Raw genomic sequence first — 25146 nt, forward strand, 5'->3', positions numbered from 1 at the left:
AGCAGCGGTTGTTTTCGGCATAATCAAAGAACAACAAAACATCAAAATCATCTTTCGAGTTTTCTGTGGAAATCCATTTTCTGTGTCAAAGAAGTGAAATAAAATGGCTTTAGCTGATGTTTGTGGACTTTCACTGTCTTCTTTCGATGCACCATCTGTGCTGAAGTTCCGTGGCACGGAGAAGTTGTGTGAAAACTGGGAAAATCCTCTGGCATTGGCTGTACCACCGTATGAGAATGTAAGTGAGGTTATGCCGTCCCGGATGATGGTGCAATTTCCAAACAATTCCTTCTCTTCCTGCAGCCGGCTGAGAATTTGTCCAAGCTTCAGGACTATGGGGCATCTACAGGGATCAAAATTGACTTTGACCATGGAACCACAACGCTGGGATTCCGCTTTGAGCACGGTGTCATCCTGGCTGTGGACTCCCGAGCAACCGGAGGACAATTTATCGGTTCTCAGAATATGAAGAAGATTGTTGAGATCAATGACTATCTTCTTGGTGAGTGAAAGATTTATTCTCTTTGATTTATTTAAGGGAAATTATTGTTTTTCTTTGAATTTCAGGAACACTGGCTGGTGGAGCAGCAGATTGTGTCTATTGGGACAGAGTTCTGGCCAAGGAATGTCGTCTCCATGAGCTACGCAACAGAGAGCGCATCTCTGTGGCGGCAGCTAGCAAGATCATGGCAAATATCATCTTTAATTACAAGGGAATGGGACTCAGCATGGGGATGATGTTGGCTGGATACGATAAACGAGTAAGATTCTTCAAGATTTACTCCCTGATGGGGATTTTGATGCATTTTCTTCAATGTTCTTCCTCTTGTCAGGGTCCTGGGCTGTACTACATTGATTCAGAAGGCAGTAGAACACCTGGGAAAGTCTTCTCCGTGGGCAGTGGATCTGTCTTTGCTTACGGTGTCCTGGATTCTGGTTACAGATGGGACTTAAAGGAGAATGAGGCATACGAATTGGCACGTAGGGCAATCTATCATGCCACCCACAGGGATGCTTACTCAGGAGGCATCATCCGGGTGTACCACATGACCAAGAATGGCTTCATTCACATCAGTGATGAGGATTGCATGGATCTCCACTACAAATACCAGGAAGAGAAGCTCCAGCAGTTTGGCCCATAGGTTATTTTGCAAAGATGTGCATTTTCTATACTAAAATAAATTCATTCTGAAGATTATTTTTGGGACTTTAAGTCTTTCCGGGAGTTTCTTAGAGAAAATTCCTCAGCCCTCTATGAATGGGTTTCCCAATTAATTATTGTTTGTGAGGTTATGTTACACAAAATAAAGAACAAAGGGCGCAATTTTGCTCTCTGTTTTCTTCAGTTTTTCCTACTTTCCTACCTCTTTTATTTGCTTTTTCCGTATTAAAAGTAAAGAAATATAAAAACTCCATTACCTAAAAGTGAAATAAAAACAATTATATCAAAATAAGGCAAAAATTAAGCATAAAAGCACGTGATTGTTAGGTTATGTCTTTGTTTATAATTCTCCCCAAAAGTGTTTGCATTTTTGAATATTTTTTTATGCAATTTTGCATAAAAATTTGTAAATAATGCTTAAATCATTTTGCATGAATGTTCTCACAAAAAGACAATCTATTATTTTTGCTAATCAAAAAATAAGTCAAACAGTGATAAATCGGACAAATCCATGCATTTCTGCTGAAGCCTTTTGCTCTTCAGCTGCAGAATCTGGGAGTCTCCTGACCACAACAGTCTCAGTTCCCAACATAAAGAGAGTGATCAAGAATAGTGGATTTGAACTGGAGGATGGATTTAGCTGCATAAGGACACAGTGTCCTGTTTGCTCCAACGATGGGGAGCCCAAGGAAACAATTTACATCAATAAAATAACTGGTAGGAAGTTCTTGAAGAGATCTGCGAGAAGTTTCTCAGGATTTTCTATTTATTTTTGTAGGAAACTTCACCTGTGCAGCTTGTCAGCACTTGGGCACGTGGTCAACTATTGAGAAATTCTTCCTGAATGCCAAAATAGCGCGGAACAGCAAAGAAATCTCGCGACTTCGTGAAGTTTTTCTCACATCCAAGAGTAGAAAGACTGAAATAGAGCTCCCCGATGGACTTGTGAGCTCCTCCAGTGTAGATCCATTGCGTCTGAAGGAGGTAATTGAAGAAATTGGACTCCCCGAAGAAACGGGGAATATTCTTCTCAGCCATGGAACATTCTTTTCCAACGATTTTTCACAATTCTTCCTTCCCCTTCGGGACATCACAGATGCCATTGTTGGCTACAAAATATTCCACACGGAACATCACAACGAAAGAACCCTTCCGGATACAAATTGTTCGGGAATTTTAATTCACAAACCCACTCTAATGACCAAAAAGGAACAAAAAGAACAAAGTGCCATCATTGTATTAAATATCTTGGATTTCCTAACGCTGGCCGTGTCCAAGATTAATTCTGTTGTCATTTGTCTGCCACATGGATTGAAATCACTGCCACAGCAATGCCTTCCGGGGATGGAGCGGTTCCAGAAGCTGACGCTGTGGTTTAATCATGATTCCGCTGGATGGGATACAGCACGACATTTCGCGAAGAAGCTCGAGGAGAAACGTTGCCTCTTTGTGAGGCCTACTGAGGCCCATCCGACGCCTTTTCGTGCCCACTGCAGAGGTTTGGATCTCAAGGGAATCCTCCAGAAAGCTGAACCTGTCCTCCATCGTGCTATCACCACATTCAGCGCCCTACGGCAGGATGTACTGAGTGACTTGCAGAATATTGATAAAGTTCAAGGGGTCAAGTGGAAGCGCTACCCAACACTCAATAAACTCCTCAAGGGGCACCGGAAGGGGGAACTGACTGTCCTTACGGGGCCCACTGGGTGTGGGAAGACAACCTTCATGTCCGAGTACTCACTGGACTTAGCCCTGCAGGGTGTCACCACGCTCTGGGGTTCCTTTGAGATTCGCAACACACGCCTAGCTTCCACGCTTCTGCGGCAATTAGCTGGGCAGCGCTTGGATGAGAATCTCGGAGCTTTTGATGCGTGGGCGGATAAATTTGAGAAGCTACCCATGTACTTTATGACCTTCCACGGGCAGCAGTCAATCCGGATTGTTATGGAGGCAATTGAGCATGCACAGTATGTGCACGACATTCAGCACGTAATCATTGACAATGTTCAATTTATGATGGGAACATCGGAGGATGCACGTCATGTGGATCGCTTCTGGCGACAGGATGCCATCATTGCGGCCTTCAGGACTTTTGCTACGCGCAAGAATAGTCACGTTACCCTCGTTATACATCCACGAAAGGAGCGTGATGCTGAAGATCTCACAACAAGCAGCATTTTTGGTAGTGCTAAAGCAAGTCAGGAAGCCGACAATGTCCTCATAATCCAGGATAAACGACTCACCTCAATTCGTGGGAAGAAATACCTTCAAGTTGCCAAAAATCGCTACAGTGGTGATCTAGGGGTAATGCCTCTGGACTTTGACAAGGAAGCCCTCAGCTATGCTCAGAAGAAGAAGAAAATAGCTGAAGAAAAAGACTCAGGTGAAGCGGTAAGAGATTAAATATTTCTCTCGCATTTTATTATATTAAATATATATATTTACAACAAACTCTTAGCTTTTTGCAATTTTAATTTATTTTGCCATTTTAATTTTAATAAAATATTTAACACATTTTGCGCTCTGAGGGGGTGATGAAAGAGGGGCTACATATACGGAACGTTTTATCATTGTGCTTTGAAGAATATAGTAAGGTATTCACTTTAAGAAGTTTGTGTAACAGAGGGCAGCACTCTCTTTGCAATGAGAAAGGGCGATGAAAGAAAAATTTCTTTTTGTCAACAAAAATCATTCAAATTTCTTTTTTTTTTTAATAATTTTCAATAAAATGGATTCTATGAGATTCTAGCGCAATGAGATTAATTTGTTTAATTCAAGTTTGCAGTAAAATTATTATGAAAATAAAAGTAGGAAGATCAATTTTTAGCATTTATCGGCGCTTTGAGAAACTCCTGGAAGCATTAGCGCCCTCAAATCGGTGGTAATCATCTTGAGAATAACTTAAAATTTATACAAAACACTACAAATTTCTCCAATTTATTCCACCTCTTTGTGCTCTCTGAACACACCCCTCAGCGCTGTTAACACTATAGATTTCTCAAACGTATGAAAAAAGTCAACTAATCCTGCGCACTAAATCCTCCGGAGCATTCAACTCTTGCAGATAAAAGGCCACAAATTCCATTTGACATCCCACCCGCACTCTTACCTCCCCGAAAGAAAATATTCTTAAAATAATTCTTTTTTTTCGTATTGCTGCAACCTTCTTCTTCGGGAGCAATGGAAATTAATTACTTTTTACCATTTTTTTTTGTTGAAGAAAGGTAGTATTATGGTGAACTCAATCCTTAATATTAAACAGTACTCACTTAATATTCCTAATGATAGAAATAAATATTATATAGGTTTTTTTTTTTTGATTTATAAAGAATCCTTAAAATCACGTATTTTTTCACTACTAAAGATTTTTTTTTCATTTGTTCTTTAACAAGTAAAAACAGCCTTTGAACTCTGACTCTGCTTCAGATCTTTGGTTTTGTGCTCTGCAAGCTGAGAAACTCACACGTATGGTTTCCATCTACAGGAGTAGCCTAATAAATTCTACGTAGAAGAATAGGAAAAAAGAGTTTTTTAGTAAAAGTTTTTTTTTTGTATTTGGATGCATTTCATGTTACCTTCATAGTTGATTCGACCATCTTTATCGAGATCTGCTAGAGCCAGCATTTCTGTTAATTGGGACTCTGTTACATTCTCCCCAATCATATCCATGGCTGTCTGGAGCTCATCTCGCGTAATGTAGCCATTCCCATCGCGATCAAAGACTCTGAAATAATATTTTTCTTTATTTTATATTGCTATTAAGAATTTATTAGCGCCATCTATCGCTAGGGACACTTTTCTAACTATTTTTGATGAACTATTTATTAGGCAACAATGCTAATTATGACTAAAATCTCACGAAAATTGCTGTGAAAGTGAGATAGAAGAATAAATTTACCTAAAAGCAGCAATTAAGTCCTGCGTAATATCATCCTCCTCACTAAGCTGCTGTGTACTGCCGGTACTACTGCTACTTGACGCCGATTCATCCTTAATGGCCTGAATCCGGGCGATCCACTGAAGAAATTCCGCCTCATCTATTAATCCATTTCCTGGTGGCAAGAAAGTACAAAGAAAAGGATGAAAAAAAAGTTCAGCTTATGTGAGATTGATATTGAAATTCACGTTGCTGTCTGTTTTGTCTCTCTATTTGGGGAGGGAAATTGGAGATGGGGCAGTGGGTAGTGTGCCTCGTGGACAAAGAAAAAACAGAACAACCCTTGTCTTGTTATGCCTTTTCATCATCGTCAAAATATTTTCACTCTTTATATCCTCAGAGGTCAAAGGAATGTTCCGCAGAGTTGGTAAATCTACTTAATTTATAGATTTTTCTTAAAGAGTTTTTATCATTCTAAATTTTTACTTAAAAATAAAGAAAATATCCTATAAAAAAATGGTCCGATTAAAAGTTTTATTTAACAAATTTTATCAGTCCTGTGTTAACTCTCAAGCAAGATAGACCTGTTTCGAGTGCACAGAGCGATATTTGTATTGGTTTAGTTCCTTAATCCATAAAAGGTTTACTTTTTTATATTTGATCTCTTTTGATCTTTGATTTTCTCTACGTGAATTCTATTCTTGATTATTGGAAAGTTCTGAGTGAGTGAGTTTTTCTCGAAAATGAGTGAAAAATCGGGGGGCCCCGGCCCCCCTGATACATTTAATCTCTACAATACGCTGCATCGTGGGGAAATGCCTACCGTTACTGATTCTCAGAAGAAGAGTTACAAAGCACTCAAACACTCTTATTTCACTCACCCATCTGACTCCGAGAAGTATTTTGTGCTCAGTGGGGCTACTGTAAAGGAAATGGACGTCTTTGATGTCCAAGAGAGCTTGGAAAAGATAAGTGCGCAAGATTTTAAGACATACACGAGGTTGAATAGCGGAGACGTGCTTGTGCAGACGGCAACCATCACATGCTGAAGGACCTTGCCCAAATCAATCTCAACCCCGCTGCGTAAACTGCAAAGCTAGTCACCCAAGCTTCAGCAAGGTGTGCCCAAGGTATATTGAGGAGAAGGAAATTAACGCCATTCGTGTGACGATGAGGATTCCCTACAACTTGGCGAGGGAAGAATTCAGAAAGAGGAAAGGATCCACAACACCACAATCTTCAACACCATTTGCCCAACCAAGTTCTTCACAGACAACATTGGCACAAATCATCAAATCCCAAGAGGACAATCAGCACATAATTCGGGTATCTAAAGGTGCAGTCTCAAAATTTAAATCTCAAAATGTTAAGCCTCCAACTCAGAATATTCCAAAAGTCACTAACAAATCTTTCAAACGCGTGATGAACAGCATCGAAATTAACAAACAAGTAACAAATAACTCTAAAAATGCAAAAATGACAACTCTCACCCCCACAACTTACAGCACAAACTCACAAATTTCTAACACAAATTCTGCCACAAATTCACTCGCAACGCAACTTAACCAAAACATAAATTCACAACTACGAAACACTCATTCTCTTTACAATGAATTGCAAAATCGTTTTGATTTCAATTCACCCTCACCACCTTCTCTTCATCCCCCCCTATCCACACCCCTCCCCCATTCCAATGACCCCCCTGATCCCGATTCCCCACCTTTCTCCCCATCCCCCGATTATAACTCACCCGACGACTTCTTAGATTCAGACACGGAAATTCCAATGTCACCTGCTCTGTCTTCAGAGATGGAGCAATGATTTTAAAGTCACTGATATGATTAATACATCCCAAAGAATAAACAAAAACTCTAATTACCCAACCAATATCCTGTCTCCCTCTTTCATTCAATGGAATTGCCGCGGTTTTTGGCCGCGAAAGCCTGAAATAGATCTTCTAATTTCTACCTATAGTCCTGTGGCTCTCTGCCTTCAGGAAACACATCTAAAAATTAATCCAGTAGAAATCAATAAACCCTCACTTAGAGGGTATGAGGCTTTTCATTTAAATGAATCTGATAATCCTACTATGAGTGGAGGAGTCTCGATATTTGTTCAAAATGGTTGGAAATCTGAGTTTATTCCTTTGAATACCAATCTAGAAGCAATTGCTGTGAAAATTCACTGGCATTTTCCTGTAACACTAGTTTCTCTCTATATTAAGCCAGATGAATTTATTACTCAAAATCAATTTGAAAATTTTTTAAATGAAATACCACAACCTTTTATTCTCATGGGCGACTTCAACGCTAGCAATCCACAATGGGGTAGTAATAAAACAAACTATCGGGGAAGTATGATAGAAAAATGCCTACTTGAAAATAACTTTATAATTTTGAATAATGGAACTAAAACTAACTTGTCGCTGGCTCATGGGACCTTTAATGCCGTTGATCTAACCTTGACGGTACCTCAACTTGGACCTAGATTTTTATGGGAAGTGGCTGATGATCTACACGGTAGTGATCATTATCCCATCTTTCTCTTTGATTTAGAATCTTCAATCACTAGTAGTACCTTAAAATGTGAAAAATGGATTGAATCTGCAGCTGATTGGACTCTTTATACTAATCTAATAAATAATAATGAATTTACTTTGTCTTCTTCAGTTTCAGAAGATTATAAAGTATTTATGGAATTGATTTTTAATTCTGCCAAAGAATCAATCCCAACTAGTAGTCCAAGTGGTGGTAAGAGAAAGGTTCCTTGGTGGAGCGACGAAATTAAGTTACTTATTAAACAAAGGAAAACGGCATTGAAAAAATTTAAAAAACATCCTTCACCCGAGAATAAAAATAATTACATCACTTTACTTACTTTAACTAAAGAAAAAATTAATGAAGCAAAAGTTGAATCATGGCGCATTTTTACACAAAATATTACAATGAATACTACGTCCAAAGAAATGTGGGATAAAATTAAAGCGATTAGAGGGTGCAATTATTCAGGCATAAAGAAAGTAGATTGTTCTTTTGGATCATCTACAGACCCACAAGAAATGTGCGATTTGCTAGCGAAGAAGTTTTCTAGTGTTTCTGCTTATTCATCTCTTACACCTGTAGAATTAGTTGCTAAGCAAAATATAACAGATAGTTTGCCCAATAATGATATACCAATAGTACCATCATATCTAAACTCAGAATTTTCCTTGACAGAACTAAAAGTAGCACTAAGAAAGAGTTCCGGTAAATCTTGTGGACCAAACTTTATCACTTATAGTATGCTTAAAAATTTGCCCCCACGTTCATTGAACCATCTACTTGCATTATATAATAGAATTTGGACTACAGAAGAATATCCAACAGATTGGAAGTCTTCTATTCTAATTCCCATTCCGAAAAGTAGCGATAGTATTGACTATAGACCAATTGCCTTGAGCAATTGTGACTTGAAAATCTTTGAACGTATGATAAACTTTCGTCTTAATTGGCACCTAGAAAGGGGAAAATTCCTAAATGACAATCAAGTGGGATTCAGACCGGGAAGATGCACCAGTAATGCATTAGTTCAATTGTGTGGGGACATATTAGAATCCTTTAGTAGAGGATCTCATACAACAGCAGTATTTTTCGATCTAGAAAAGGCATATGACAGGGTTTGGGATGTTGTCATCATAAAACAACTCACTGACTGGGGAGTCAATGATCATGTGCTATCTTTTATAAAGTTTTACCTTAGTAAACGCAGCATTAAAGTTAGAATTAATAATTTTCTCTCTAATGAAGAATTTATGGAGAACGGGGTGCCTCAAGGCGGAGTTCTCTCCGTAACATTGTTTCTGATTGCAATAAATGGTATTTTTTCACATTTTCTTCCTCATGATCCTTGTAAAATTTTGGTATATGCAGATGATATAGTAATTTATAATGATACTTTAGATAATTCTACCAGCTATATTGAACTTCAAAGTTGCATAAATAAAGTAGATAAATGGGCTTCTAAAAATGGATTTAGATTTTCTACCAATAAAACAAAAGTTCTTCATTTTTGTAATAAAAGAGAATGTGTGCGTCTCTGTGGGAAACTGGGAAATTTTTGCCTCAATGGGAAAATTTTGGAATATGTAGAAATGTACAAATACTTGGGCATTTGGTTGGACTCAAAGCTTAAATTCGATTATCATGTAAAAGAAACAAGAAAATCTTGCTTAATTCGCCTCAATGTCATTAGATGCTTGTCTGGGTTTACTTGGGGTTCGCACAGAGATTCTCTTCTTGCGATACATGAGTCTATGATTCTAGCTAAAATGTTTTATGGAAGCGAGGTCTATGCTTCTGCCGCCTACAAAACTACATTAGATACCCTAAACAGCGTTTACAATGCAGGTTATAGATTGAGTACTGGTGCCTTTAAAACTTCCCGGGTTGAATGTTTGCTTGCTGAAGCTGGAGTTCCCCCCTTGAAAAAACGTTTTGAAGATATTAAACTTAGATCTGTTACCCGTATGTTGGCAAATTCTAACGCCCCAGGATACAGTGATGCTGTATCGTTCCAGAATAAAAAAAGTCACAGAAATCTTTTTTATTGGGCTGGTCCAATTATAGCTGGTATACTTGGTGATTTTACTATCCAACTTAACGTACAAGAATTTCTTCCGCCATGGCACCTACAACAATCTACTATTAACACGACTATTTTAGAATATGCGTACAAAGAAATGACAGAAGATGAACTAATTGATCTCTTTAAATTTGTCTGTAGAAACATTAACTCAAATCATCTAGTCCTTTATTGTGATGGTTCTGCCCAAAATGAGAATAAAGGGTTTGCGGTAACAACTGAAGTAGATTCTTTGATTAGTGCAAGAGGACATGAATCCTTGACAGTCTTTGATTTGGAAGCCCATGCTATAAAGTCAGCTCTTGATCTTATTAAAAATTTATATTCTCCTTTTAATCAGAATTCTCACTACATTGTAGCCTCAGATTCGCTGAGTGCAATCATGGGTGTTCAAAATATTGCTAATAAAAATCCAATTATGCGTGAAATTCGAAATTTACTAGTTGAAATGGCAAATTCAGTTACCCTCCTTTGGGTTCCTGGACATAAAGGCATTCCAGGTAACGAAAAGGCTGACCTAGAAGCCAAGTCTGCCTCTTTCCTTCCCACTGTAACTATTAAATCCATTCCCCTTCCTAGTGCTTTAAAATTATGCAAAGAATATTCGAAACAGCAAAAATATAATTGGTTTAAAGAAGAAGTGTTTGGATACGCGAGAAAGGCTATTTCTTGTCCTGATCGACCTAAAATCCCTCAAAATATGTCCCGTAAAGAATCTTCCATAATAACAAGACTAAGAATTGGCCATTCTCGATTCACGCAATCCTATAAATTTATTAAAGATTCCCCTCCCCCTAAATGTCCCTCATGTAAAAACGTTTTGACTATTGAACACATACTAAAAGATTGCCCAAAACTAAAAACACAAAGACTAATATTTTTTGGTAATAAAAATCCTGTTGAATTACTAAACTTTTCTGAGGCTAATAGCTCTAAAGTAATTAAATTTTTGAAATATATTGAAGTATTCGATGAACTTTAATTTCTAGCTTAAATTTTTTTTTCTTCCTAATCTATTGTCAACTTTTTAATTATTTTTCTATTTTTTTTTTCTCAAATTGTTAATTATTCTTTGAAATGAAATCATAAGAGACTGCACCGTAGTTATTCTTATGTAAATTATACGGTGCGATATGGAGAAAAGCACCTAATAAAATCTGAATAAATAATAATAACAAATTTTAAGAAAATTTCAAATCGGCTATTAAAAAACGGAATTTCAAAAGATTTTTATTCCTTTTTATTCTCCACGAGATTATGAATATATATAGCTCGATTGTTTCCTTGAATGAGGAGTTTCTTTTATACAGGAATGGATAAACACCTTTAATTATAGAGGAACGTGGTCTAATTCGGGCCTTTTAGTGTTTTTGTTAATCCTTTACTTAAAAAAACCAAATCGACTTTAAAAGCTTATGGGAATATTAAGGACATTAAATAAACTTTCAAATCAATTTCAAATGGTACAAAATTAAGAATATTGATTTAACTGATTAAAAACAATTTTTCTTTCACTCAAAATAGTCTTTTTTAGTTCCGAATTAGGCCATGTTTCCCTACAGCCACAATGGCCAAAATAATGTTAAAAAATACAAAAAAAAAATCTTTTCTAATTTTATGTGAATAATTAATTTCCATTTTTCCTTGTTTTTGTGAAAATCATTCTCTTAAAAAAAACCTCCAACACGTACAAAATTCTTGTCCATAGCACATATCTTTGGCAATAGTTCCAAATGTTTTTTTCATCAAAATATACAAGACAATGATTGCTCTCCCACCATGTCTGTCCCTTGGGGGCAAATGTACCATTGTTGGTGGCGTTGAAGGAATTTTTCAATCTCCCATGTGGCCCCCTTTAGTCGGTTCCGCGCCACTTACCCCTCGGGGTACTTTTTGAAAACTTTCCTCAATCCCCTCCTCCGCACATCACGATGAATCTCTGTCAGAGATGGTGGCTTGTTTTCTCGTTAAACGTGCACCTTGTATTGAAATTCAATTTTCTTCTCTCAAGGCACAAAAGCTCCTCCAGCAATGGCTGGAGAGTGTGTGGCGAGGGAGGGTTAGGGGGGAGGACAACCATAAAAATTGACTGTGACATGATTTGAAGAAGATGGGTACGCGGAGCGAAGGGAGGGAGGGTTGCATCTTCGTCCCTGAGGTAAATTTATTTCCTTCTTCCGCACATGGTGGGTGAAATGAAAGCTACCACCGCCGTGCACGTTTTGGTTGTAATTTATAAAACGATTTACCCCGTATGATACCCTCTTTGGCGTGATTAAGTGTCTGCCATGGCTATGAGCGTGGGAATCGTGCTCAGTTCTGATTATGTAATTTTCGGTGCAAATTGCATTTCTCAAGCTCTCTTTATGTACAAAAATGGGGGGTTTTCTTCAGTGGGGGGTGGCGTGCTCGCGACATCCACCCTCTCCATTTACACAAGTCGGACTCTCACGACCTCGAGCACTTTTCCGTATTTACCAGAAAATACTATCTGTACACACCCTCACTACCATCACCCACCTCCCCTTAGCATTTACACCGTTCTCATAGAAGCCAGATAGCATGCTCAAGAGAAGTTTTATTGGTTTTATTGCATTCAACTATACAACTGAAAAATACCCCTTAAGAGGATTCCTTTTTATTCACTCTTTATGGCAATAAAGTGTAGTTGCAGCAGTTTTCTATTCAGGAGAAAATGGCAAAACTTTCACACAAAAAGACACAAGAAGTGAAAAGCTGGAAGTTCTTTTGCTGGATTGAAGTTCATTTTCTTTCTAAAGATTTCAGCTTGAGAGGGTCTAGGTTACTGTGACATAGTGAGAGGGGGTATTTTAGGTGCTTAAAAAGCCTAGACGTTGAGGTATAGTTTAGATTTTTCTTCTGAGTTGAAAATAAATTATTTTTCAAAATAAATCATGTTGAAGGAGAAACGTTAAACTTTAGATAAGAAACGTTACATTTCAAAAAAGTTTGAAACGGTCGAAACGATAAAGCAGAAACACCAAACGTTACGAAAAAAAACGTCAAATGTTAAAAAGAAAAATCAAATGTTTAAAAGCAGCGTCAAACGTTAAAGAAAAATCTTAAACTTAAAACTCTTAAAAAGAAACATCCAACGTTAAAAATTACATATCGACAAAAATTAAAAGAATATATCATCAAACGTTAAAAAAAAGCAAATGTTAAATAAGAAACTTCAAGTGCTATAAAGGAAACTTCGATTGTTAGAAAAAGGATGTCAAACGTTAGAATTTGACATGCAAATTGTCAAGTTTTGCTATTCTGACTTTGAATGCAAAATCCGTTAATATTTATTCTGTATTTTTATAAACCTCGATCTATCAATTTACTTTTTCTAGCTCATTTTTTTCTAGCTCATTTTTATCTATTTCTAAATTAAAAAAAAAATAAACAGTTAAAGAAAGGAACAAAATAAAGAACTAAATTAATCGAAAATCTTTACATTTAATAAAGTTTTTGTAAAATGAAATTCGATAACGTTCAATACAATATTCTCTCATTTTAAAAATTCATTCAAGTGAGAGCTCTGCAAAAAAAAGTACAGCAAAGAACTTTTAAACTTGCTCTTCCTTCTTCACTTGAGCACTTGAACTTAATTATCTTATCGAGAACGGCATGCCAACAACAATTTCCATGGGGATACAATTGACGCAACAATAACACTCTCTCGAGGGTGCTTAAAGTTTATGAAATAGTTGTGATGAAGGAAAAAAAACGTTTTCTCCTTTTGGTAGTATACATAATACGCAGTGAAAAGCAGCTTTTAGCCTTTCATCCAATTACCATTTTCCCATTTTCTCAATCCCCCTCATTTTCCCATACTAATTCTGCTCAAGTGCCTTTTCCTCTTTCAATAAATATATCGCGCTCTCAAGTCAGTTATCCGCATCTTCGAACTCTCCACGCGAGAATATTTATGCTGCATAATATTATATCCCTTCGACTTTTCTTTTTTTGACTTCTTTTGCAAGAACATCAGAGTTTATTTATTTTCTTTACTTCAGCCCAAAAAGCTCTTCAAATCTCATAGTTTAAATTCCAAGCAGCTTTTGGAAGCTAAGGAAAGTTGGCGTTTTTTCTTTTAAATATTTCATGAGCCGGGAAAACTCCTTCATGTCAATCCAATTCGTGGAAAATCCTCAAGTGCTGAACATTCCCGTGGATTTGTGCTTAGGCAAGAAAAAATCTCTATTATTTCACAAAGTAATTCACAATGAAGTTCGTGTGAGATGTGAAAAACATTCCAGAGAAGCGAACGTGATTTTGCCAAAAATTTGCAGAATGTTTTCAAAAGCTTCTCCATGAGCTTTTGAGTTTGGTAGCTTTTTGGGGGGGCACTCGAGGCACGAAATATCTTCTGACATGGATGGCAATTTTTTTTCGGGACTTCTTGGCTGCTAAATTACTTGCATAAATGATTTTAATGGCATGAAGCTCTTATATTGTTTTCCTAGAGAATGCTTTTGGTTGTTCTTCGCATTTTCCTAATTTTTAATCATAAAGAAAATTATGAGGCTTATGGTAGATAATAATTCACAGAATTAACAGCTAAGAAGTTAATTCCAACAGACTTTTCGGAGAGCATAAAAACTCATTCGCATAATAATTATTTCGTCAATTCTGAATGAAACTTTTACTGTTTCCGTTCTTTCCCAGCAGTAAATTCATCTCTCTTTATTTTTGGATTTATAATAAAATGTGGCTTTATGAAATTCTTCATTGATTAATGGTTCATCACGCTCTTTCCCCCCACCCCCACATCGCTTTAAGTATCCTTGTGAATTTTGTAAAATATTCTATATCCTTTGTATGAAATATTTGAGCTTTGAAAGGCAATATAGAGATGGAATGCTTTTTTGTAGAGGAAGAAGCAACCCTGAAAAGCTCTTCGCGTATGTCAAGAGATCACGAGTATGTGATTTATTTCCACCCGCGCGGTTATATACTATCAAAAGCATGAGAATTGAACTTGGATTTTGAAGCCAGTGAGGGGGTGGATTTGATTTTAAACGCGCGGGTGGGAGGAATTACAAATTTGCGTGTCTACCCCATTCCAATCACTTTTAATTCTTCGTGACCAACAGGATTTTTTTTTCATGGCTCAACCACTTTTCGCGCGCAGTTCGAGGGGTTATGTTGGAGGGTTAAAAAAAAATCACACACCCAACATCGCCTAATGGCCACCACGTTAAAATAATCACCCTGTGAGGGAGGTAAATGTGGTGGGAACAAAAAAACGCCGGAAGGTGAGCTTTTATCATTTTCAATCATCAAACTATGTGACAAAGAAACTTCCTGTGTCCTTGGGTGCTTGTCTCACCTGTGTTACTGGCTTCCTTCAGGAGGTCATCTATCAATTCATCTCGCACGTGAATCCCTAAATTGCGAAGCATAAATTGCAGCTCACTAGGTGTGACGTGGCCATCCTGGTTGCGGTCCAATAAGTCAAATGCCGTCCGGAGATCTAAAAGAAATTTAAAATTAAAACGTTTTTAGAGATTTTTTCATTAAAAATTAAATTCTACAATGATGCGATTGATTTATTAAATAGTCGAGAGACTCTAATTGCCACTCCCAAAATTCTTATTCGAATGTCTTAAGTTCGTAGGTTCAAATCCAACCAAATCACTCCATGCTTTCTACTTTGATTAACTCTTTGTTACAAAATTTATCAATAAAAACTTTCATTTTCCCTGCAAAATTAAATTTCTCAGTACATTTTCTGCGCTGCTCATTTTGCTGGCAAGTTTAATGAGTTTTCTTACATTTTGTGAAAAGTTAAGGGGTAAATTTTGCTTGACAGCCCCCGCTCCCGTAAAAAGAGGTTCCCTTGGAATGTGATGCAATTGGGTGTGTACTCAATTGGGGGCAAACTCACCCCCACAGTGGTTGATTTAATTTGTTGAAATTTTCAACCTCTTTGAGAATCATTTAGATCTCTTCGTCAGTGTGGTAGCTTTATGATGCTGCAGCAGTGGAAGATTGTCATCGCGTATATAACTTGGCTAAGTGCCATCATTTAGCAGTGCAATATGTGTGCCAAAAGGGATTATAAAATTTTACGAGTGCGTGAGATAAGAAGTTGTGATTTTATATGAGTAGAGCGCAATTTATCACGAGTTCAATCGTGAAGTGTGGCGTGTTGTCCTAATCAAATCTTATCAGTTGCCCAAGGGGTGACACACAATTTACCAAGCAATGTTGTAAATTGAGGGTGGAGGTGAGAGGGAGAGGAGAACAAACAGCCAGCCTTTGGGCCGGGTTGTGCATTGTTTGGTGAACCCATGGTAATTGCCGTAAACAGCGTGGCACCCAATACAACCCATAATGCTTGTCGAAAGAGTGGCTGGCCTTCCTGTTGTGGATGATGGTGGTATTTGCAGGCAAATAGCAGCGCAATTGCCATTAATTTGGAACCACCCTGTGCCTTTATCCTGCACCCCAATACCCTTCACGGGGAATGAGGAAAATGTATTTTAATTAGAACCACTCGCTACTTGAAGTTATTGTACAGAGCGAGAGATGAGAAATATTTGCTCTTGATATCGGCAGTACGTGCCTTTGTGGATCCTGATGGGGGTCACCCTGTGTGTGTGTCAAAGAGGCAATTTTGGGGCTCACTTCTGAACCTCATTTCACGCTCAACACCTCTCACAATCACCTTGGGGGGATTTAGTTAGGAAAAACATGGGGCACGGCATGGTACAACACCTCGCACAAACCATTCACAATAAATCATATCAAATTTTGGGTGCGCACATTAATCCGCGGATTTATTTGATTAAATTTCAATTCGCTTGTACAAAGTTAAAATAACCTTTTGTGATAAAATGGCAAACACTTTGGCCGTATGTTGACACTAATTATATTTATTTTAACCAAGGTTTATGCGATAAATCAACGCGATAAATTCATATCAAAATGCATTTTAAAAGTTCCTCAAATACACCTTTATCAATTTCATACTAGTCCTCGGTGAATTAAATAAAGATAATTCATTAAAAATCAAATAAGTTGAAGAACAAAGTTCTTCAGTGTCACTAAATATGGCCGAGAATTAATTGGCACACCCAAAATATAACAAATTTATTTGCTAATAATAAATTATATGAGAAATTTTCCTCGCCTCGTGGAAATTATAATGGATTGCAAACAGTTGTCAGAGTTTGGCACAATCTCCTTGCGAAAGTTCATCCAATTAAAATTATGTAAACATATTTTCAATTATGGAGCAAATTATCCTTCCATCGGGGTGGATATTGCAACAGGAAATCATTAAGTTGGATGTCTTCCATTTCTCTCTCCTTTTACTTTTACTTTATTACATTTTGCATTACTTCCTCAAAAGCTTTGTGGTGTTTTATTCATTTGAGTTTCTTTTCTTTATTTTATATTGAAATAAATTTTCGATATTAGAATAAAAGTAAAACGACATCTTTGTCTTTCCAGTGATGTTTTGATTGTCTTAATCATTGAAAAATTTACAAATTTATTTCAATGTATTTTTTGTATCAATTTATTCACAGAATTTTGTTAAAATTGGAAAGAAGAAATAGTTGGTTGCTGTAGGAGCCGGACTATACGAATTTTATTCATAGGAGAATCTCTTTAAATAACTTTCTGGTAAGTCAGAATTAAAATTATTTAAAAAAAATCCTTTGAAAGAATTTATTTCTGTTTAAAAGAAATTCGATTAACGAATAAATTAGGATTATTTAATCGAATTAATCCAACAAATCTAAATGTCCTTTGTGTGCAATTGATCTGTAAAAAAAGTCACGCTCCTTGGTGATTAAGGCTATCGAAAAAAATGGATTACAAATCCACGTGACAAAGAGTAAATTGTCTGGCTTGTTGATGAAGCAGACATCCTACTTCCCTTGTAGAAGGGAATAAATGAACAATTACATTCCAAATTGAGTGATTTACCTCCTGATTTAGGTTCAAATACAACCCTCATTCCATTCATAAAATCCATTGCAATTAATTTAGCTAGCAGCACTTTCATTCCTAAACACATAAATCGATCAATCAACATCCCAAGCTTGTAGAAAGGAGATCGATTAACATCTCCACCACACTGTGAGAGAAGGTATTTTGGATTAAGCGATTTTTTTTCCTTATTTCCTATAGAGATGAGAGGAATTTATTGAGGGAGAGAGGTGAAGGATGAAGAATGAGAATTTTAGGTGCGAGATGTTCTTTTGTGCAATACGAAGACATTCTTGGAATTATTGTCACCAATAAATTTGATGGCAGAGACATAAAACATCCCTTTTTGGGGAGTGAATGATGAATGGCGTCTTAGAGGGGCTAACATTTTATCCTCTAGGATTTTTTTTCTCTCTCTTCAAATGTGATCCTGTGCAGGACAGATCGTTAGAGGGGTATGTGTGGGAAAAAAAAGCTCTCTGGGATTTTGTGGTTTTCGATGGAATCATTTATGCTGGCTAGTGGCCACGACACTTGAGGATTCCTCGCACTTAACATCCGTTTTTGTGGCATTTTGTCATCATTTCCCACCACAAATAAGCACCACAATAAATAGAGCTTTCCATGCACTACCCCCAAAATGTGGGAATACACATTTTACTGTTTTATTTGCACTCGCTCTTACATTCATAAATAACATGAGAAACACCCCATTCCCTGTGGGTAAACAATCAGCAATCGCAAACACCCCCCAAAACATCTTTTATGTTCTCTTACCATTTTCGCTGCATGAAAATACATTTTATTGCATATAGTTTGCTTTTCACATAAAGAGAAATTCGCCAAATTTCCATTGAAATTGTCTTTATTGCAAATGGGGTGGGAGAAGATGGGAGAAAATAGAGAAATTGCGGAGTGATCTCACTTCATTTTTCCTTTCTCCCATCAACCAACCCCTTCCTCGTCTACAGCACAATCAATTCAGAACGCGTCTTTGGGGTGGTTCCCCATTCATTCTCAATTGCTATCTTACTTTTCTTCCACCCCCATACACTGATGCATATTTTACAGTTTTTCTTCTCAAACTATATAGTTGCATTTTTAATGCATTTAAATCACGAAAATTTCCCTCCAAAATACCTCAATTTTTTGAAGGAAAAGAAAATTTATCATTTCTACCAAAAAAAATAAGAATATTTCAAAGAAAATATTTCATAAGAATCTACCTCGAATTTGTCCTTTCTTGACAATAGGCTTATCCATGACTTCACATAAAGTTGCAAGAAAAAAAATCCCAAATGTGGAAGGGGAGGATTCACTTTCTTTGTTAATCCGGTATGGCGGGAAGCCTTTTTAGTGTGTTTGATACACAGAGAAAAAAAATCCGAAAGCTAAAACAACCCCTAAATCCACAAAACACAGAGATGGCTTCTTGGTAGTAGAAGGAAAAGCACGCAATGCAACGAGCTTACGCGAAGAACGTCCAGTTAGGTGGAGAAGTTGTTGAGAACTAAACAACAAACCCTGAGTCTCTGAACTTGGAGTAAAACGTGTGAGTTTATCATCCAAAGAGAGAAGGCCGTTGGGAGAATTTCGGTTGATTTGTATGAAATTGTTTTTTTTTTTAATTTATGTATTTGTTTTTTATGTTCGTTTTAAAGACGATGAAAAAAAAAAGATTAAAAAACAATTTGACATTTCTTTGAACACGTTTGACATTTCTCAATGTAAATTTTTAACGTTTGGCGACTCTTTCTTTAAGTTTTGACGTTTCTTTTCCAATTAAAATTTGACATTCATTTTAACGTCTGACACTGCTTTAGCTACAATTGGGATATGACATGAGTTTGACATTCCCTTTCTAACGTTTGACGTTTTTTTTAAAGCTGTTTTTTTTCTATCACGTTTAATGCTTTTCTTTTTTTAATTTATTAAGTTAGACATATACATTTTCTATTTTTTTATGTATTTTTTTAACATGAAAATATATTCTCTTGACTTCTAAAGAAAATCCTGAACTTTATGAGCTTTTAGGGCGTTTTTAGACACCCCAATTACCCTCCATAACTCCGCTCCTGATAAACGCCTGGAAATTCTCGACTAGTTCCATTTTATCATAAATTTAATTAAGATAAAGTTATCAGTTCCAATATATAATAATTTATTAATTCTTTGAATAAATTCCAACCAACAAGGACTCATTTCACATTCCTTGACTTACAACATTTCTCATTCTCTCACTCGTAAAGAGAGGTAGAGTAGTGAGAGCGAAAGAGAGTAAAAAAACTCACCAAAGAACGTAAAAAGAGGCGATATTAGATGGTAAATGCGATGCACATTTTTCATGAAAATCCACAGAAAAATATATATTTTTGGTGGAAAAGCCGCCAAGAAAATAATGAGCCTTAGCCCTCGTGAGTCTCTTTTAAAATGTCGACCCACAATTTTTCACTTTTTTCATTTCTTTGGCGCGTTTTGGCGGTTTTTCCGAGTTTGCGGTGTAAAAGTTGTTTGGTCGAATGTTTGAAAAATCTCTTGTTTTTCCCCACACAAACATCGCAGCACAGACATGTAGTCATTAAAGGGAGGAAAGTACACCACCCATATTTGGTTTGGGAAAGAAGTAGACGAAGAAAAGCTCCGTATTTCCGTTTTCCATACACACAAACACACCTCCCATATGGGGGTGGTTTTGTATATACAAATACTACATAGACGAGTTTTGAAGAAAATATGAGACGTGGAAGTGAAGCTAAAAGTTTTCTCATCCCATTTAGGGATTTTTAAGTGTGCGGTATATGAGTAAATGGTTTTTGGGGGATTTATGCGTTGTCTAAATGATAAAATATTTAATTTAGTCGTGAGAAATGGTTGAAAAAAAAAACAACAACGATGGTATTCATTGAATGAGAACTAATGCAGAATTTACGGAAGCTTCATAAAAAAAGAACCATATCAAGGTCTTTAGGTTGGATTATCCATTTGGGACTTGTTACGAATTTTGTGAAAGATAAAAAGAATGAGAAAAAGGACATTAAACTTTATTGCGTTTTAAATACACCAACTGCCTCGAAGAATGTCGTTCTGTGGGCAAAGAGGGATGAGTAGAAAAGATAAACACTGGATGTCCTCTCAAACATTTACCAAACGGATAGATTGAAACCAAGATATTCCGGACACTCCCATGTTTTTATTTTATTTACTTGTATTTTCTTTTAATTTAATTTAATTTAAATATCTTTAATTAAAAGAAGTTTTATTTAAATTGTGATACGTCAATGAGAATCCTAAGCAACATGCTTAAAAATTACTTAAAGCTCTTTTAATGTCGTGAAAAAGTGATTAAAGTGAAATTAATGTGTGTCTCAAACATCTTGAATTTAGCAAACAAACTGTATTTTTTCTCTCTTATGCTCTCACATTTCCGTTTGAACTATACTCTCTATTTCCTGAGTCACAGAGAGGCATTCAATTATATATTTAATAGTTTCTTTTTTTTTCAGGAAAAAATCATCCCCACCCTACACCCCCCAAAATATAGAGATATTTATGCAGAAATTATTGATTTTATTCGTTAAATATTCCCTCTGTTATATTACATGCATCATTTAGCATTTTGATTTATAATAATACATTAATGGCCATCAACCAATCGTTAGAATTAAATGGTATTATCTCTCTATGCTGAATATTGAATTTATTGTGTTATGTATGTACATAACACGAAAGCTATGTTCCTGACAGTGTTGATGATAGATATAGATATTGAATTTCAAACGACATGCGAGTGTTGCAATTCATGATGTATTGTTTAGGAAATATTATGTACAAGACTCCTTTCAAATTGGAGGCCATTTAGTGGGTGAGAAATCAGAAGAAAAGGAAAAATTTGTACAATCAAACCATTAATCAAGAGAGAAGAATCTTCATGAAGATGGTTAAAGAATATTTTTTACAAAAAATATCAAAGTGCATCTAGATGCCCTTCAACTTTCTTTTTAATCAAAGAAGCCACCCCCCAGGAGTCTTTGAAGCAAAAACCTCCATATAAGGGGGTGTTATTCATCGCATTTACGCGCAGCCAAAGTGGAGGGAAGTATAAAGTTTTAATTGTTAATTTGAGTCATTAAATAGGATTAAAAGTGCTAAATGGCAGTAACTTTCATAACTTTGCATGAAATGTTAGCATATTTCACATAATGTATCGATGGTTGGTTGGAGGACGTGGGTATACTGTGTGTTGCAGGAAGTTTCTGTATTAAAATGCTTTTATATGGGAATATAATACACCGGAAACCCACATTAACTCATGTCGCGCACAATCACTAATTAATTGCAATTTACTCAAAAACGTTTTGTTAGACACACATCCCACACAGAGAAATGGGATTTTAGCACGTACCCACTTAATGCAATTTACAAACAAAACCCCCAACGAGGGATTTGTCAGGCATGCTAAAGGATTTTGCAGAGAATTTTTTTTTTACCCTCTCGCTCTCTTGTTGCTTTCGATTGTGGATTCCATACAATAGAGTCTGTGATTTAGATGTGTATTAAATCCACACCACTCTGTTTAGATTGCTATATACCTGGTGAATTTGAATTAAATCATACGCCAATATTCATCATTCTCTCCTTTATCAGCTCTCAACCATAATTTATTTATGCGCTTCTATTGACGAGGAATTGCTTTATGGTGTAATTGAATAAATTTTCTACATGTTTCCATAACAATTTCCATATAGTTGGGAAATAAGTGAATACGGCGGGAGGGTAACATAGTACCAAAAATGAAGTATGAGGGGATGTGCTTTATGTGGAAAATATATAGCGAGGCGAAAAATTTTCAATGTGATAATAAATATTTCATGCTAAAACTTTGCAGTCTCTTTATAGCAAAAATATAAAGATTATTATTGAAATTTTATCGAATTTTCACGACTTTCAGTGTTGAATGTTTTACAATGCTATATAGAAAGCTTCGCGGTGTATTATGTATGTTTTCCAACATAGTGCATAAAGATGAATTTCACAAGATGAACCACCCTTATGTGCAATATTTGAATGAAAATTAGAATTTCAAATTGTACATTTAATCTTCGAAATTTAATCTCTTTTCTCCCCCCTAATTTACGAAACAATCAACCACCGTGATGAATTCTACTCACAGAAGTCTCGATCTTTTTTATCCCTCCTCTTCATTGTTTATGCTGTGAAGAAAAGTTTTCCCCACACGAAAGGTCAATGGGCTCCACTCACAACTCTTAAAGCTCCCACAGAAAAATGTATATTTATTTAAATCGCCCCTAATCTTTCTTGCCAAAGTATTATTCTCACTCTCAGGTACGGGGGGTTTCACTTCCTGTGGATGGAAAAATTATATGTTGGTGGTTGCGGGTGGTAAACCTCCACCTTTCGCCGAAAAAAAAAGTGACCAAAGCATGAGCAAATGATTTGTTGCCACAACAATTAGGCAGGCGATAAACGCCAGGGCAGGTGAAAGTGAGATGAAAAGGCAAAAGGGAGACACGCAAATTCCACACAGAAGTATGTTGTGGTGTTGGGTAAAAGGAAAAAAATAATAAAGGAGGGAAGAAAAGAAAGAATTTTCTAGAGAGAAGAAATTTTCTCTCGTGGAAAAGCTCTTTGACACGAAATTTTGTGAATTATGGGGATGTTATTGGCTAAAAGGGGCATTTAACTGGCTCAAATGTATGCATATCTCATTGCTATATTATATTTGAAATTAAAGGAGTTTACTCATTTTTGTACGGGGAATCCCCTCAATAGAGGAAGCAAATTGCGGAATACGCGTAATCTTGCAGAGACGTAAAGAAATAATAAGAAATCATCAAAGAGACTTCCCTCTTATCCCTTAAGATCAATTGCGGAAGTCCAGCAATGATTTGCCCAGAAAATGTATAGAATGACGTCATAATTGTGTTGTTCGTCGATGTTTTTTGGCAAAGTAATTTTTTTTGATAAGGAAACTCAAAGTAATTTTATTTTGTAAAAAAATCCAAATATTAATTCAGAAAATTTTCATAAAAATGAGACAATTGGCAACCCCTTGGATATTGGTGATTTTCTTCACAATAATCTCACAATTCACATTCCCCTCACTGGACTGCTAATCCACAAGAACTATGTATGTATATATATGTTGGTACATACAAAAATATATGTTGTACGAAGAACATAGAAAAGTTCGTGATCGGAATCATTAAAATTCCACCCTCCTACTTTGGCAGAATGGACGGGAGGGGGGTGGCCGATGAAAGTTGCTTTCCTTCAAGGATCTCCGGGCGAACTCTATGAGTCAATCATAACACACACTCACCCCCTCACCCCCTGGGGCAATTGCAAAAGACGATATCGGGTCAATATTGAGGTCAACACCAAATAGCACAACAATACACCATGAATGTTACATAAGGCACACACAGACAACACCAGGAATAAAAGGATAGACAATGCCTGGGAGGGAAAAGAATTTTCTTTGTGGGCAAAAAAAAATGTGTTGACAGTGAAAATGGGAATTACGATGAATTAATGAATCTCAAAGTCTCTCCATCTCTCCTAATGTCCCACCAAAGCCCAAAGGCAAAACTTCCAACGAGAACTTGACACACTCAACTGATAAGACTTTGAGAAAAGTCTCGGTAAGTTTTGTGGCCAAGACGTGGTGAGTTATCTCTGCCACAGGTGTACATAAGAATGCCATCACCGCGGAGATTTTCTTTATATATTTATTTTATGTATACATACATTCAACCTCCCTCTGTGCATTTTTTCTCTCTTTCCTTAACTTTATTGCATTTCTAAGGAGTTCTAGCAGCAAAGTTGTTGTATAAAAAACTACATTGTGTTTGGTGATAAGAACAGATAAGAATGATGGAGTTTTATTTCTGTGTGCCACTCAATCTTGAGGAGAGAAAATTCACTTTGCCAAGTTTTGTGATTATATTTCTTGGAAAGAAAATCAGTCTCCGTCTCAGAAAGTCGTAAAAATCTAGGATTTCTCTATTGAAGAAATTGTAGCTCTCAGAAGTCAATTGTATATCTCAATTTCAAGAATAAAATTCATAGAACTTCGCATTCTTTTCTAAAGAGGACGGCTTCTAATTGCGAAATTTGAAAAATTCTAGATAATCCAAGGTCTAGAAAATATTGAAATTAATTTGATAAAAAATCCCCTAAAGAAAGAAAAGTTTCATAATTAAAATTAAAGCTTCTGGGAGCTTTCTCTCATGCAAAATGTTTTCCAAGCAGGGCAACGCGTGCCGCTAAAAGGGTGAGAAAAGTTAAGTTGGTAGAGACAATTGCTAGCACGTGGTATTTATATTACCCCAGTTGTTAGATTGATTACACAAGAGAGAGTCACAAAGTTCACATACACATCTTGCCATGCCCCACGTACGGGTCGACAGGCTATATAGCACACTCCATGTTATATGCCTTGTTTCCCACATTTGTTTAGTTTCTTCGGAGGAACAAAAAAAAAAGCTCCTCGTCTGCGAGGAATTTCGCCCCA

At 36.4% G+C, this 25146-nt stretch overlaps 3 protein-coding genes across 9 annotated transcripts in view; 2 read left to right on the plus strand and 1 right to left on the minus strand.

Annotated features, from left to right (window-relative positions):
• Positions 1–15: 15 nt before the first annotated feature.
• On the plus strand, positions 16–1198 carry LOC129792229 (proteasome subunit beta type-5). The gene is made up of 4 exons (XM_055831082.1): positions 16–238; positions 304–502; positions 568–761; positions 834–1198. Exons 1-4 carry the CDS (start codon positions 104–106, stop codon positions 1140–1142), a joined length of 837 nt encoding a protein of 278 aa, XP_055687057.1. The 5' UTR covers positions 16–103; the 3' UTR covers positions 1143–1198.
• A 79-nt stretch (positions 1199–1277) lies between these two features.
• LOC129792230 (mitochondrial DNA helicase) lies at positions 1278–3870 on the plus strand. Its single transcript, XM_055831083.1, has 2 exons — positions 1278–1879; positions 1941–3870. The coding sequence occupies exons 1-2, from the start codon at positions 1576–1578 to the stop codon at positions 3563–3565; spliced, it is 1929 nt and encodes a 642-aa protein (XP_055687058.1). The 5' UTR covers positions 1278–1575; the 3' UTR covers positions 3566–3870.
• The window catches only part of LOC129792231 (calcium-binding protein E63-1), a 28252-nt gene continuing 6652 nt past the window's right edge, over positions 3547–25146 (minus strand). For 2 of the 7 annotated variants that reach the window (XM_055831084.1, XM_055831085.1), the window contains exons 4-7: positions 15001–15144; positions 5061–5214; positions 4738–4886; positions 3547–4663 (exon numbers count right to left, since the gene is read on the minus strand). In XM_055831084.1, coding sequence (XP_055687059.1) covers positions 4641–4663; positions 4738–4886; positions 5061–5214; positions 15001–15144 — 470 coding nt within the window. In that variant the 3' untranslated portion in view covers positions 3547–4640. Of the gene's footprint in view, positions 4664–4737; positions 4887–5060; positions 5215–15000; positions 15145–17609; positions 18033–18838; positions 19160–22780; positions 24255–25146 lie in introns of those variants that run through there. The other 5 variants (XM_055831089.1, XM_055831090.1, XM_055831088.1 and 2 more) reach the window with 5 other exon arrangements.

Source organism: Lutzomyia longipalpis, chromosome 3 (genome assembly GCF_024334085.1).
Source record: "Lutzomyia longipalpis isolate SR_M1_2022 chromosome 3, ASM2433408v1".
In the NCBI taxonomy this organism is placed as follows: domain Eukaryota; kingdom Metazoa; phylum Arthropoda; class Insecta; order Diptera; family Psychodidae; genus Lutzomyia; species Lutzomyia longipalpis.

What these genes read in the sequence shown, in the direction of transcription:
- LOC129792229 (XM_055831082.1), top strand. Translation starts at nt 104, where the DNA reads ATGGCTTTAGCTGATGTTTGTGGACTTTCACTGTCTTCTTTCGATGCA. An exon ending in CTGTACCACCGTATGAGAAT is followed by an intron (nt 239 to 303) that starts GTAAGTGAGGTT and finishes CTCTTCCTGCAG; the next exon opens with CCGGCTGAGAATTTGTCCAA. An exon ending in GATCAATGACTATCTTCTTG is followed by an intron (nt 503 to 567) that starts GTGAGTGAAAGA and finishes TTTGAATTTCAG; the next exon opens with GAACACTGGCTGGTGGAGCA.
- LOC129792230 (XM_055831083.1), top strand. Translation starts at nt 1,576, where the DNA reads ATGCTTAAATCATTTTGCATGAATGTTCTCACAAAAAGACAATCTATT. An exon ending in TTACATCAATAAAATAACTG is followed by an intron (nt 1,880 to 1,940) that starts GTAGGAAGTTCT and finishes TTATTTTTGTAG; the next exon opens with GAAACTTCACCTGTGCAGCT.